General features: G+C 42.3%; 1 protein-coding gene across 2 annotated transcripts in view; it reads right to left on the bottom strand.

Moving 5' to 3' along the window:
• inpp5a (inositol polyphosphate-5-phosphatase A) overlaps positions 1–16,640 on the bottom strand; it is a 170,059-nt gene that overhangs the window by 27,454 nt on the left and 125,965 nt on the right. For both annotated transcript variants that reach the window (XM_074646884.1, XM_074646886.1), the window contains exons 10-11: positions 3,799–3,894; positions 3,045–3,119 (exon numbers count right to left, since the gene is read on the bottom strand). In XM_074646884.1, the coding sequence (XP_074502985.1) occupies positions 3,045–3,119; positions 3,799–3,894 (171 nt within the window). The remainder of the gene's footprint in view (positions 1–3,044; positions 3,120–3,798; positions 3,895–16,640) is intronic.

Genomic DNA, 16,640 nt, shown 5'->3' on the forward strand with positions numbered 1-16,640 from the left:
GCGGCATTTGTTCTTTATTCTTTTATGTCCTCTCATGTTGAAAACGTCTCGGGGCTTTTGAGTAATGCCGAGGACGACGCCGCCAGCATGACAAGAAGAGGCAGGCCAGACAGAAAGGTTCATCACTTACTACAGCGAGTACACAAACGCACCCTCCTTCTCCCGGTCCCCCCATCTGCCGACACCACACTGATAAAGTTACAATAAAGAGATACTGAAACAAAATCAATGGGGACGGAGGAGGGGGACGGCCCCGCGGGTGTGTGCTCCAGGAGAGGAAGAAACTGTGCCGATGCACAGCTCAAACGTGCACGATACGCATGCGTTCACTCACACACACACACACATCATGCTCCTCCCATCTCTCCACCGGAGCAAGGCCCCGCGGTGCCCCTTGACGCCACGAGCGCCTGGAAAATTTAATCTTCCCAAATACTCATCAGGGCTCTCCATCGTCCCGCCGCGACAGCGTCGGGGATAATTAATTATACAATTTCGATGGGAATATCGACTAAACAAACCTATTAATCATAGCAAAAGTCAATAGGCATGGACACATTCAATCATGTCCCGGCCAATGATTACTCCTCTCAAAATACAATAATTATTTTCAAGAGCTGCCTCGAATTAAATTTCTGTCAAGCTGGTACAAGTCTTGCAGTTGATGAAGGATGCAATGGATTTTTTTTTTCTCTCTCCCCTTCCCCAGTGGAGGAGTGTGAGGAGGGACATTTATCCTTTTGGAAAGGTAGTTTGTTTTATAAGGATCATAACATGGTGTGTTTAACTAGACCATGACCATCAGATTATCTCTGATGCCCCCATTATGTCATCCATCTTGTCAGGCTTGGTGAGGAGGAGGAGGTGGAGGAGGAGGAGGAGGAGGAGGAGGAGGAGGAGGAGGAGGAGGAGGAGGGGAGGAGAGGGAGGGAGGAGGAAGTCAGCCTCCTACAGCTACTGTTACACACTTCCTACACATTTCTGCTGATCACATTCAATGAATGTCCAACAGTATATAGTGTGTAGGGTCAATATCTGCCAGCATCATGCCAGAGGTCTTTCAAATTCCATCTTTGGTTAAACAGCTGAATGACGTCCCTTCCTGCTGTTTTGGTGAACTAACTTTATCACTAGGGGCCGGAAAAATTATCACACAATAACACTTATTTAGGACAACGTTTAAAATTTCACCCTCAAAAATAACCAGGTTTCCAATTGGTAGGACAAACTGATTTTAGACAGACTTTAAAGGGTCTTTTTTGGTTAAGTTATTCCATATCCGATGTGAGGGTCCAAGGACAGAGGGTGTCGTATGTTGTACACATTGTAAAGCCCGCTGAGGCCACTTTGTGATATGTGATATTGGACTATATAACTATAATTAAAATCACACAAATTACATTATGTGTCCAAGCGTTACTAAACCCACAGAGTCATGCTGAATTTCGGGTAAGCAGTATGTACAGCCCGGTCACATGAAAAAGGGTGTGAATGAAACAATAATGTGCAAGGCAAAAGCATGCAATAAGAACACCGTTCTTGCTTTAGACGTGTCATTTTCCAACCATGTAGTCTGTACTGACTGCAATGTAAATGCATCTGTGTGAATATGCTACGCTCAGAGTTGGTGACGGAGAATAAAAAGTGAAAATGACGGCTTATGGCGGGCGGTAGGGTAGGTGGAGGAGTCCAACAAACACAGGGCTTTCAACCACGAGACCGGTGTTTGAGACTCTCGTGGTTGTGTTGTACGTTGATGTAACATTGCTTCCGTGTTTTATTTGGTTTACATACTTATTTTAAGCCCAACCATGACTTTTTTTCTAAACTTAACTAAGTGCTTTTGTTGCCCCCTGCATCTTCATACACACGTGTAATATTCACGCCTCAACGAGGCAAAACGCGACACTGCCACACTATCCTCTAGTGGACAGGCGGGTCTATTACATGCTTAGGCGTCATATCGGGTTGGTATGTAACTTCAGTTCAGTGCTAGAAAAAGCTGATATGCAACACAGTAAATTAGGGATATGATCTCACAGTGCTGAAAACGTTTACTGCTTAAATTTAAAGCAACCTGAGGGGGGAGAAGTAGTGGAGTAAATTCCACTAACTTTCATGATTTGTATGTCTGCAGAGGCTGCATTCAGTATACAAACATAAAGCAGAGCAACGCTGAAAAAAGAGCATCTTGAACCATCTGTCAATCAATCAGGTTTAGGCCTTTACAGATAAAAATACTCAGTGACCCAGCCTTATTCAGGCGCATGCAAACACAAGTACAGACAAAAGTAAACATATCAAGATATCATCACGATACAATTTCAATTAAAGTTCATACATTTTACTGTTGGCCAACAACATCAATAAACTATAGATGCTTCCTTACAAGTGGCTTCACAGTCTAATCTGTTGATGTGTGTGTGTGTGTGTGTGTGTGTGTGTGTGTGTGTGTGTGTGTGTGTGTGTGTGTGTGTGTGTGTGTGTCCTTCATTGTTTTTTTAACAAGGTCCAACTTTGAACTACTAAATGTAATATACAGCCATATAAAAGTGGAAGTGTGTACTGGGTGTCTTTCTTTTACAGACGTTTAACACTCACCTCATCTACACTCAGTCTCATATAAAAGTTATTCAAAAGACATTTGGCCCCACAGTAGAGACAAAGAGAGTGTCTGTTATGTGGCGACATGACGCAAGGGCATCAACTAAAGAATCTGCATGACTGAGATCAGCAGCTGCAGCAATGCACAAGCTTATTTACCTTTACACTAGCCTTTCTGTACCTACTATCCAAATATAGAAAAGCCCTTAAATCAAATTTTGTAGCGGCAATTAAACTTTTGGCTTTCTTTTGTGCGCTGTCCCTTTCACAGATAATCAATTTTGAAATGTAGTAAATGGCAGCTGTTGTTACTATAAAATGGAAAAAGAACATCTATACATTTGATGAAGTTATTTAAATTTTTAATAAACAACTGGAAGTGGAGAAATGAGAGAGTAGATGGATATATAAAAGAATTAGGAAGCAAAGGGGTGACTTACTGAGGTCCCATTGTTTTCCCGGAAAACGTCCTGGTTGACATAATTAAAAAGCTTCTTTTCAAGTTGAAGAACAACCTGAATCAGTGGCGAGAGAGAGAGAGAAACGGAGCTCTGATTAATGCCAATACTAATGTGAACTGCACTTTGTAATTAGAGCACTAATGAACAGCACAGCACTGTTAATTCTACACGTGTCTCACGAGGCATCACACCACTTTACACCCCGTGTTAACACAACCTGTAATAACTCAGGTTGAAGTAGATGACAAATATACAACTAGAAAATAATTAGTATTTGAAGGTTTAATTACAAGTCGACAAGTGCAATATTCCCTTTTCAACATGAAGTATAGATGCATCATCATATTCCTATTAAGGCCTCATACCAGGGATTTGGACGCCAAATCAATTCAGTTCAATGGAATCGTGTCCACAATCAGTGGATTTGCACGCAGGACGAAAGTAAATCCACGCAAATCTTTCACATCAAGTTAAATTTTGACACAGAAGTTCTCCCCGATAGGAAACTATTGTAGCTTATTTGCAGTGTTCACTTCTATTCAGCACGTTCATGTGTGAACTTATTGACCAGTTTAGCGACTGAGGTTTGAGCCTTACTTCTCTGGTTTCTGGCTTTGAGAGAGCAGCAGCTCATGTTCACAAATACTGATTGGACTTTACTAGGCCATGGAAATAACATATCGGAATTCTTAATTTAGATGGTGTTCCCCTTTATTAATTCAGTATCGCTTACCTTTCGGTCATTGTCACTTTCTCTGAATATTAGCTTGTCGACTTCGTTGGTGTCGGCGGCTCGGACTGTCTGCAGGGTGGCAGTGGAGCAGAGACTCTGGAGGGGAGAGAGGAAGAGAGGGAGTCATCACAAATATACAAAGAAGAATGTGAACGTCAAATCCTGTAAGGAAAACACGCCGGTTCATGAGAAAAAAGATTTTTACTAAAATGGAAACCATTTATGAATTCCTATTTATTTTACTTTGTTACCCAGATGTTCATTACTTATTGAAAGTGTAGCCAACTCCCACACCATCGCAACAGCCCTGTCTCCTAAAAATGATGTTCCCATACAACTAGACTGCATTTTCAATTACCTTTGAAGGGAAATGTGTTTTGTCGCGGATTACGTTTGTCTTGAACGTATCCCAAATAGTCCGTGGATGGCCGCTGGAAGTGTTAGTCCCCATAGTAGCCATTTCATTGTAGTGAGACCATTTTTTTAAACTAGACCTCACTGTATAAAATGACCTGTGGTGACCTCTAGGAGAATCACAGCCTCATGAAACTTTACAACCACGAACTATAGACCTAGGGCATTCAGAGGATGAATGGCTTTCCTAGGTAGATTTACAATAAGGGGGTTTCTGAGCAGTTTCCACAACAGAAGTGCTCATCATCAAATCGCCAAAAAATGCAATTCTTGCAGAAATCTCCAAATTTGAAAATGTTTTGATACCAAATCACAGCATGGCCTTTTCTACGGTGTTCCTCAAGGTCTTGGTGTCTTAATGTGGTATTTTGGAGGAATTATTGATAATTTTGATCAATTCTCCAGTGGTAAAAAATAGTTAAATTTAGCACCAAATCTTTGTAACAAATGGTATCAACCCCAAAATTGCTGCAGCAATTTATGAGACATAACAGAGCATGGGATTGACCATCATATACTTATATCTTCATGTTCTACGCATTTATGCACTTTCACAATTTATTTTAATTGATTAATTAATTAATTATTTATTTTTTTATTTCTTATTAATGACTAGAACAACTTGACACACAGTGCTGAGCTGAATCTCAAATTAATCTGCAGGTTCCCAGCCTTCAGATGATGTAGACCACTTTTATATGACATCTACTGTTGACTATTTATCTACCTCTGAATATCCCCGGTCCCCCACCCCATTCACTCTAAAAAAGAAGGCGGAATCGTAAAGGGTTAAAACTGCAACCATAATACGTTTCCCTCCTAACATAACCGAGGATGCAGTTAAGTTGTATGGGAACGTAATTTTGTAGGAGACAGGGCTAATCACACACATGCGCATACACTTTGTACAGTAGCTTATAACGCTCTGAGAGTGAACTATTACTGCAGCCATTGTACTCAACACCATGCACTACACTGTGCCGCATTTGAATGATTTTTAAAGAACCGTCCCACCAACTACCACCTCACTGTCCCTTCTCTTTATCTGGGTCTATGTACTGACCCCATGGACTGTGTGCATGGTTAAATTCCCCTTTGTGGACTCTTTTAACAATTAGTTAAACATTCGACCATCTGTGTTTGAAGACAGTTGAATGAGGTAATCCCTCAGCCAGTGGTTCCCATACCACACGGCAGAGGCCGGGTGACCTGATTGAAATTCAAAGCACAGATTAGATAATCGGGTCAAGCCAATATAGCGAGCAGAAAAAGGCCCTTTAGACTGAAATGTCACAAATCAGTCCTGCTTCGGCCACGAAGAAACGGCACACCAGATTAGAACAAACACCGTGGCCTGAGAGAAAGTGGAACAACTCTCTGCCGTCCCCCGTCCCCCTCCCCACCGATGCCTCAACCCCATTCCTCCGTGCTCACCCCCGCTCCCCAAAAGCAACTTTCTAAAGCCCTAACAAATCGCTCCATCTTTCACTCATTTAGGCCATCCAAATGCAGGGTCAATATGGTCCCCTGGCAGCCAAATGCTAATGCGCTTAAGTGCGCTTAAGCAGCTTTGTGCAATGAATAGGCCAAAGAAGGAGCTAGTGAGAAGGGCAAGAGATACTTTCCCTGTCAAAAAGTCATTGTAACCACAACTAGCAAAGACAACCACAGACAGTTTTTGTCATCTCTGATTAGCACCAAATGTGATCATGTGGTGTACTTTCTGTTTAACACAATTTTTTTTTATTAATTTCAGATATAAGATACAAACCTTTCGAGAAAGTGTAGTGAAAACTGTTAGTTTGAAATATTAAAAAACATCTTTTTCAAAAGGACATTAATGTTTTCGGATTCTACGAGCATCGGGGTTTTGTGATTCTTCCAAGCGAGCCCCCTTCTGTCGTCCGCTTTGCAAATCCAAAAACTCAGTCAAGCAGAAATCCCTGGCCACTTCACAGCTAATACTGAGGCCAGAAGCTCACACTGCCTACTGGCACAATAAGCATCAATATCCAACGGACGGAAATACCCCCCTCCATTCATGTTCAAATGATTTTGATAATCCGGTACACGGGGTTTGGATCAAAACACGGTCATCACTAAACATGAATATGTCCTCTACGTTTGGCAGCGGTAACAGCATACATATAGGTTTCTACCTGGAGAAGACTGGGGTGACATCATTCTCAGTGAGATAATTGAACCACAGATTTTGTAGTCATGTTAGCCTATAACTTGTGCCAAGAGTGTCACTGCAAGGAAGACTCAATTAAGAAAAAAAAAAAAAAGACAATTAGCTAATGCTGCCTTTTCTTGTGGGGGAAAGTGTCTTTCCTCAGAACAATTACATTCCAGGGTGAATGAAACTATTTCAGCTTCATGAAAACTAATGATTCCCACTGCTGATTTTTGGCCCCAAAGAAGCTGAAGACACTTGATTTATTTAACTATGTAGAATCTGGCCGTTTCTAGCGGTGAGGTGAGGACATTACAACCAACTGAAGCCTCTCCCATGTGCCAAGCGTGTTGGAGAACTATCTATCTTGTCCTTCTCTAGAGTCATTTGGAGAAGAGCCAGTGCGTAGAGTGTGTGTGTACGTGGGAAGTGAGTGGTGAAGCAAGAGAGAGGGAGCGGCGGCGACTGGAGCGAGCAACGTTATCGACTCCGGCCCAAGCAGGAAAAGTTAACAGAGTTTGGTTGGTCCGTTCTGGGCTACTGTAGATACATGGCGGGGCTACATGGCGGACTCTCTGGAGAGAGGACCCGCTCCCTATGAAGATATAAACGGCTCATTCTAACGAAAACACAACGATTCTTATTAGCAGGTGATTATACACTAAAGAAAACATACTTATTAATATTATATTCTATTTCTGCTAATAAATCCCCCTAATTGTCACACTGTTCCTTTAAGATGTGTTTTACAATCACTCTAACTGGACAGGATAAAACAATTTCCTTTCATTAATATTTTACACAAACTAAAGATGACGAGTGCAGTGGATCACAACCACTTGTGCGGCTAGTGCTTTGGGTGTCCTGGGCTGGACTGACGCATAGCAGACATGTGGCTGATTGATCCATTCATCAGCTCATTGACCCACCAATCCGTGTGTCATTGCAGTTGGTGGCGGCTGATTGCACCCGATTGATCACAGCTTCCCTACTGTCGTCCTTTGTGAAAAACATCCCCCTCATCCAACACACACACACAGCCTACAAGCCTCGCTCATCCTAGTGGCTCTGTCATAAGATTCACCAAGACGGGTAAAATGAGAATCCCATGCTGTCACTTAGGACCATATCAATGCAGTGGTGTCTCCTTCCTACTGCCAGCAGAGCCCAGGTGCTTGTGCAGAATCTCTGCACGGATCTTTTCCCTTCAAAGCTCCTGAGCACATTACACATAGACGTGCTCTCACTGACCACCCTAAATGATATTATCATAATTCATTTGGCTGCGATTGGCTCCTTATTTAATATGTGACAATTAGTCATGGGAGGGAGAGGGGAAACCAAGCGATGGGAAAATACTGTCAGGAAAAGCAGCTGTAGACCAGGGGACACTGAGGATGTCTTCACTCCTCTGGGCTCTTTAGCTGATCCTGCAAAGTGACTTGGCATCACATCTCTGCATTATGGGTCAGAGGTCAACACTGAGTGTTTGTAGAGGGCCAGAGGCCGGGGGGCTGGGACGAGGGGTTGCCGAGGAAGGCGCTGCCTTTGTGCATCAATGGAGGATAATCTCATGACTGTCGAAGGAGGAAGCGGCTGTTTAAAGGAGCTCTCTATTCCAGCTGCTCTCCTTAGAAGAGAGGTTAAAGCAATCTGTCCCACTTCAGAGACCAAAGACACACACACATATTCAGGCCTTCTGTCTGTGGTACTGCCAACAGATGGAGACGAGACACTGTGCCCAACTTAAACACTAAGAAACCCACACATAACACTATGGCATCCCTGACAATGCATATCACACACAGGGGAGTTTTACATGTCAGCATTTAGAAAAGAAACAGACTAATGGGAAGAACCCACAGAAAAAGAACATTCAATTATACTGACAATAAATATTTAATATATTAAAAACAATAAAACCATCTCTGCTGATTCTTGCTAATATTCTTGTTTCTTGGCCCAAAGCTAATTGATAGATGAGAAGGAGGGAAAATGTAAAAGACAAGCTGGAGTTATTCTGTATTTTTCTTATTGTCAACAATCCCAAATGCATAGCTTCATAAAAAAATAAAAAAATAATTTCATAAATCAGCTGGGCACTGTAGTTCTCGGCAAATGTCACTCAAACAGGAGTAAATAGTGCATTCGTCGGGGACTATTTTCAGCTGCAGATTAATACACATTTGGTGCTCTAGTGAGTATTTACAGCAACAGGACGGTGAATGTGGGATTGAGTCAAAATAAACTGCAGTGTGTTCATGGTAATGAAGGAACACGTCACTCAGAGCAACAGTGTGGCTCACTGATGTGTTTTTAATAGTTTTTGGACAACAATGGAGCTCTACGGCGCAGAGGAATAAGACATATCAGGCTTTGGCTACACAGGAAAAACTTGTTAGTAGGATCCTTTAAAGATTTATTTGTATACTTGCAACTCTGTTTTCAGTATATTATACAGTATATTTTAGAGGTAGACCAATAAGACGTTTTACAAACTATCGTTATCGCCGAAACTGGGCTCTGATAGTGAATGATGGCTGCACAGTCACGTGGGGATGTACATCGCCATTTTGCACGGAGGCTTCGTACATGAAGTCAAGGTAGAAGGGGAGAAAAAAGTTATCTATCGAATATATAACGCAACACTATCAGCTCCTTGTCCCAGATACAAGACAGGCAGACAGAGAGGAAAAGAAATCATTCACTGTTATTTTAACTTGCTTACTGTACCAATTTGGCGTTCTCTCTTGAAATGAAATTGCACACTTTAGAATCCTCCTTACTACGAGAATATGCATGAACATTTGTAAGGTTTGTAAGAGTGGCATTTAAGAAAGTACAACAGAAGTAATCATACTGTAAGCCACAGAACAGCGCATTGCAAATAAATAGAACATTTTCCAATGATGTAATCCACCAAATCACACTTCAGGATATTCCCTTACAAATTATTAAATTCGGAGATTTATTAAAAACGGTGTATGCAAAAGTATCTGACTAGACTGCTGCAAGAGGTAAAGAAGATATCAGCCAATTAATCGGCTATTTGCTTTTTCCTGCTCCAAACTATCATATTATATCGGCCTTTAAAAATACACTATCAGTTGACCTCTGGTATATTTAAATAAAGTGTATGATTTATGGCACTTGGCAACTCCTTTAAACCACATTTGAGATCCTGTTTGACTTAATGCCTAATGGTTGACTATATACTGTATGTATTTGCTTTAGGACTTTGTCAATACTGACTCTGATGAAGACGCAGTAGTTTTGAAACGCCTGGTTAGTAGATGTCAGTAAAGTTTGTATTTTCAATACAATCAGAATCACAAGTGTGAACAAGTAGCAGAGATTTGTGACCTAACAGGGTGCCAGCCAGTGGACAAGTCCTCCTAACTCCTCCGGGGTTTATGTTCCTCCCCTCACACCGATCCCATGCAATGATTCACACTAAACTGTCATTCCACCAATATAATAATCCATTGAGTGCATTGAGAACTCAGTGATTAAACCTCAATTAGGTAGAGAGGGTATGAGACTGTGTGCAGAGAGAGACAGAGGATGAGTGGACAATGAGCTAACTATTCATTCTTCATTACCAGAGGCAGAGGACAGGGGCTCCCCTTTGTGTCAGCAGGGGCCGTGGCATTGTCAGAAGGCGCCATTATTTTCTCGCTGCCACGCAAAGCGGTGCTGCCAGCTGAGTTAAGGTGTGCCAGCGGGGCTGGCAGGTTCAGCGCGAATTGCTTAGCACTCCGATCACTTTTCTTCCGTTCGCCACCGTTCATCACGCCCTTCCCCGCATGCATGATTGCGACATCTGCCCGAGCCGGGTAGAAGGGGGCATCCAAAGAAGGCAACAACAAATTCGGCCTCCTGCTTTCCTGCCAGCTATTACGCGGGAAAGCCAGTAAATCAGCTGTGACCCTCCCCACCCGATCTGACTGGACACAAGCCAGAGTTATCCACTCCTCTCTCCCTGTGGCTGGCTAATTTAATGCCTCCAAACACTGTGGATTCATCATTGACACACACAGCAGTAGCAGAAGCAGCAGCGTGGGGATTCTACATGGACGAGAGGTGAGAGTGGACACATTATCACCCGCAAAGTTAGCCTGCGTGTGACCCGCTGGTCAACAGTTGACCCTAGTAAACCTGGCCTGTGTCACCCCGACTCACACACAAACCCTCACCCCTTCCCATGAACTGCAGTGTGAGAGCTGACACCGAGGGTTTGACGGCAGTGAGTGCGTCGTAGGGGGTCTCCTAACCTGCCACGCCCTCGCCAAAAAACCGAGCTCGGAGAGGTAAGAGGGCGTGCAAGGTAGTGATAATGTGCCCTATTTATCTTGTGCATTATAACATCTGGGAAACTTCTCTAAAAACAATGGCGTGCATTGAGGGCTGCCATTCTGGCTTTACCTTCACAAACCGGCCAAAAGCATTTGTCCCCTCGCAATGGATAATGGACAGGCCACAAATCATTCAGGACAACAGGACGGAGGGGTGTGTGTGTGTGTGTGAGAGAGAAACTGAATGTATGTGTATGTTTTGTGTGAGTGTGTGTGTGTGTGTGTGTGTTCCCCCCTGGTATTTAACTTCTCTGCTGGCCCATTCTGCAGGGCCCCGCAGGACAAATTGCCCTGCATGGTTGTCTTTGAGAGGCAGTGCAGCGCGCAGAGAAAGGGACAGGGCTGAAACACAGGGAACAGGCCTATAAAAATTCATCACTTTGACCCCGGCGACCTCCCACTACTGGGGGGTTGCACAGACACACACACACACAGAGATGCACAAGCACGCCCCTGCCCACCCACCCACCCACCAAGAGTCAGAGCTGGACGCAAATGTTCAGAAATCTAACAAACATTTTAAGTAAAGATTCATACTAATACACTAAACAAGACAAGTTGAGCCACAAATGTACTAAGCTTCCTGATCTCTTTCTCTCACACATACACACAAGCAGACACAATGGCCATGGAAAAGCCTTCCACACAGGAAAAGGCCACCAGATGCTTCATTGTGACCGTGTCTCTGTGTAAAGTAGTGGCAGTAAAAGGAGGGTGGGCTCTCCTGAGGCATATTAGTCCCAGTAAGAGGAGGACATTGTCTCATGCCGGGCTCTTGACACATTACTGCCACCTGTACAAAGAAAACCTAATGAGAGATTTAATCTGGAGAAACCTCCCTCCCCTGCCACTTTTAGTCAGCACTTTTGAAACCAACCGCGGCAGATGTCTGCAAGACTGTTTAACGCAGCGGCTTCTCTCAACCTCTCAATAAGACCATGCATGCTTAAATTGCTCAATAGCCACCTTAATGTGGCATTCATTTGAATGTTGTTAGCTGCGGTTGTTGTGTTTCCAAAAAAAAGGGGGGTGTTTGTGATCCGAAGGCCAGCAGCGCGACCGCCATTCATGTTTTCTTTTTAACGCCTCCGACTTAAAAAGAGCATTTATCCCGTTAATGAGGAAACAAACTCACATCCAACCGCGAAGCAATCACTGCAGCACATTTAAACATGGCCAACAGAAGAGCTATTGATACGGAGTATAAACACTTACTAAGCACCTGAAAACATTGCACCCTCATTTAATCTACCTATTCCACCGTAGCTGTAGCTGGGAATCAATTAAAGGAAACAGACATCGAGGTAATTTGTCGTTGCTGAGTCAATTACAGAATATTGAAGACCCAATCAGCGATTGGTGATTAGTGAAGGTCCAATAGGAACGCTGTCGAGTTCATTACTCTGGTATTCGATAGAGATCAGGACCTAACAATTAATGAAAGTCTAATTCTGTACCTTTTAAGGAGAGCTGGAGCTTGGTTAGCACCATCAACAAGACCACAAATATGCAACTTAATTAGATAAGATCCAATCAATGAATACATGTTGTAGCTGATTCTAGCTCGCTTTAAAGCTACAGTGAAGATATTGGTATCATATGAAACTAGAAAAAAACATGTCATACTAGCTGTAGGAGAATAAATACGCTCCAGACTTGGGCTAAATTTTGGTGAGGAAAAACTGGCATGGCCATTTTTTCAAAAGGGTCCCTTGACCTCTGACCTCAAGATATGTGAATGAAAATGGGTTCTATGGGTACCCACGAGTCTCCCCTTTACAGACATGCCCATTTTATGATAATCACATGCAGTTTGGGGCAAGTCATAGTCAAGTCAGCACACTGACACACTGACAGCTGTTGTTGCCTGTTGGGCTGCAGTTTACCATGTTATGATTTGAGCATATTTTTTATGCTAATGCAGTACCTGTGAGGGTTCCTGGACAATATTTGTCATTGTTTTACGTTGTTAATTGATTTTCAATAATAAATATATACATACATTTGCATAAAGCAGCATATTTGCCCACATTCATGCTGATAAAAGTATTAAATACTTGACAAATCTCCCTTTAAGGTACATTTTGAACAGATAAAAAATGTGTGATTAATTTGCGATTAATCGTGATTAAATATTTGAATCGAATGACAGCCCTGATTATAACAATAAATGTCTTTTTCTTCTCTGCAGCAACAGTTGAGCTACCAAAGCATTTGACGGCTTTTTCAGGCTAGGCGGCAGGTGACCAGACCATCATGCTTCCAGGGTGCACAGGGAGGAGAAAAACCCCGGCGAGGCACAAAACCCTCCTCACACACAAAGAACATTGATTCATTTGAAGCACCACCCTTTAATTTGTTTGCACCATTTCATCTAAATGATGTGCTTGTCCGCCAGGGTGAGAGAGAGAGAGAGAGAGAGAGAGGTGTAATCAGCCAAGGAAAGGGGAAAGAGGAAGGTACGGAGGGGAGGGGGAGAGGAGGGGTCTTGACACCCCACCACAGGGCGCTAGGCAACCATCTAGTGGGTGGGCTTTGTGATACATTTTACCAATTTTTCATGCCCATCCCTCTTGATGTGACCCCACTCAGGGCCTTTTATGCCCCTGACAGCTCTGCGCAGGAAAACATGCTGCCGCTCTGATAGCATGAAATCGGGAACAAAGACCCCCAGGGAGAGGAGAAGGGGGCCACCGAGGCACGCTGTGCTCCGGTCCCGCCTGGCTCTGGACACAAACAGATGTTAGGCCAGCCCCGGCTCTCTCTGCCCCCTGAAAGAGGAGGCCCTGGCGGAGAAATGGGCCTGAAACGCATTGTTTTTGGGCCTCCTCTAAGACAAAAAGTGGAGCCACTCCTTCTGAAAGGGCCCCGGCAATATGGCCGTCACAGATAAATCACACATGGGGGGAGTGAGAGAAAGGCCCATGAATTCTCAATGTGGCCCTTAATGGGCCCTCTTAAATATGATGGGATATTTGTGCGCGGATATGAATGGAGCCCGGCGACTTTTAATGTCAGAGGGCAGAGTTGTTTAAAAGCCCATGGTGCCAACACCGGGTTTACAGCTGTGTTACAATGAGCCATCACTCTGCTGCTGACAGTAGAGAGATTCACACTGAGAAACCTGCAGGCCAAGTTGTTTAAATAATCCCAGCACTTCTTACTGGCGTCCTTAACAACAGCACAACACTTTATCATGTTGTACTTTTCCTTTTGCAAGCCAAATACAAATGTCAAACACCACGAGTTGCCTGCATTTGAATAGTTTGAATCACCAACTTGTTGAGTGCGCTGTGAATTCGGCCATGTGCGGCCGTTCTTACAGACTGCTTCTTTGCATATGCATTAGAACAAACGACAGCAATGGAGACGGTGTTCGTGCATGTTTGCGCACAGCCCCCTTTAGGCAATGTTTGTTATCTTGGCGACCACTCCATCCTTCACAGAGAGGGAAAAAAAACAATTATTGTGCTCTGTGCCACAAAGGCCGAGGACTGCATTAGTCAAAAATAGACTGACATCATACAAGTTGGACACAAGGCACAAAGAGATCCCTATCCTTCACAGTTTATGCCACATTTCATCTGGACTAAATAATAGCGTCGCTGTTAGCTGGTGCTGTTCCTCCTCGTGATTTCAAAGGCAGAAGACCAGCCATCAATAAAAGCAAGAGATAAAGAGAGACTGAGACTGACTGAAAGTTGATTATTCGTGATTTATAGAGAGATTACATTGTGTGGTGGATTAAATAAAAAAAGACATAGATTGAGTATTGAGTCCATTTAAATTTACAGATTGATCAGATTATTCACTGATTAGATTTTGAATATTTATATTGTTTGCATAATCCTGACGACCGCATTGTGGTTACTAATGAATGCAAGAAACAAAGAGACTTTTCTCCATCATTTTAAATCAACTGTAAATATTTTAAATTGCATTATGTAAAACATTTTACTTTTCTTACATGAAATGTCTGATATCCTTACACTGATAGACGGCTCAGGGATATTTAGGGATGCATCATCCTACAAGATGAATTAAGAAGTTTATTGTCCATGTGTTTTTAATAAACTGCACATAATCTGCTTCACATAACCGATTCAATAAAGGAGTTTTTGTGAGAATGGAGCTCCTTGAAAGAGACTTTACATGTGTCTTTTCTCTGGTAGTTTTTTTCTCATCTTTCAAAGACAATTAAAGAATATATTTGATGTAAAGCTGAAACAATTGTTTTTTTAAGGAAGAATTAAATACAAATAGTTGCTGTTTTTCTCAACTTTCTATTAAATCTGCAACGATTAATCGATTAGTTGTCAACTATTAAATTAATCACCATCTATTTTGATAATCGATTAATCGGTTTGGGTAATTCTTTAAGAAAAAACAGTCTAATTTCTCTAATTCCAGCTTCTTAATTTGATTATTTTCTGGTTTCTTTACTCCTCTATGACAGTAAACTGAATATCGTTGAGTTGTGGACAAAACAAGACATTTGAGGACGTCATCTTGGGCTTCGGGAAACACTGATCGACATTTTTAAACATTTTCTTTTTATAGACTTAACAATTAATCGATTAATCAAGAAAATAATCAACAGATTAATCGACAAGTTGCAGCCGTAGATGGAAGGCCCAGGGATATTTAGGGATGCACCATCTAACAAGATTACAAGTTTATTGTCCATGTGTTTGTAACATGCCAAGAAGTTTTTAAAAAACCTGCACATAATCTGCTTTACAGAACTGATTCAACAGGAGTTTTTTGTGAGAATGGAGCTCTTTGAAAGAGAATTAATATCTTGTGTCTTTTCTGTGGTTGTTTTTTCCTCATCTTTTAAAGACAATTTAAAAAATGATTGGATGCAGAGCTGAAACAATTGTCGATCAACAGAAATTTAATCTGCAACAATTTTGATAATCAATTAATTGTTTTTTATGCAAAACTTGCACTGAGTTCAGCTCCTGAAATATGAACATTTGTTGGTTTTCTTAGTTTTCTATGTTAATAAACTGATTATCTTTGGATTTTTGACCGTTGGATAAAACAAACAAGCAATTTAAAGACGTCACCCTGGGCTTTGTGAAATTGTGATGGACATTCCCCTACTTTCTTAACGACTAATCGCTTAATTGAGAAAATAATAGCAGCTTAATTGATAATGAAAATAATTATTAGTTGTGGCCCTAACTTGCTGACATATGCTGTGGAGTTCTAGGAGACATTTTCGGATAAAGAGGAAATAGCTAGAGACTATTAAAATTGCATGACAAAACAGAGGTGGAGGTTAGGGAGAAAGACAGAATGGAAAAATGAAAGGACAAAGTAAAAAAGATAAATAACTGAAAGAATGAGAGAGTGAGTCTTGGAGAGTGAGGGAGAATTACAGGAAAATGAGTGTATTTAGGAGCATTGTGAGCTGCTTAGTACTTACTACTAAGTAGCAAGCACTTTTAGATTTTTAAAGGCAGAATTTTGCATATTACAGACTTGGCTTTCAGCAGAACCTCACTACCCAATAATCAAAAAGAAAAAACAGCCTGATATAAATAAATGCATCACAACACTTAGAGTTAGAAGCATGGTTGAAATCTGCCTTTATGCATCCAATGTGCATTAATAGCATATAGCTGACAAATCTTTCTTGGAGGTATCAAACATACTGCAAGTTGTTTATGTCCAACCGACTATTTCCTCTACTAAATCCACTCTGGGTGAAGGAGTGAGAGTGCAGCAGTAGTGCAGCAAACATCTGGAGAGGACAGAGGCGGCGGCGGTGACCGATCGAGGGGTAACTCAGGTTACATCCCTGACCGGGGCCAACCCCAGGGGCCAACGAGGCAAGGCGCCCTCCAAGGCCCTGATAGTGCCAGGCTCTGCCCTCATCCTTGGCTTGG

The sequence above is a fragment of the Sebastes fasciatus genome, chromosome 9 (assembly GCF_043250625.1).
Source record: "Sebastes fasciatus isolate fSebFas1 chromosome 9, fSebFas1.pri, whole genome shotgun sequence".
Classification (NCBI taxonomy): domain Eukaryota; kingdom Metazoa; phylum Chordata; class Actinopteri; order Perciformes; family Sebastidae; genus Sebastes; species Sebastes fasciatus.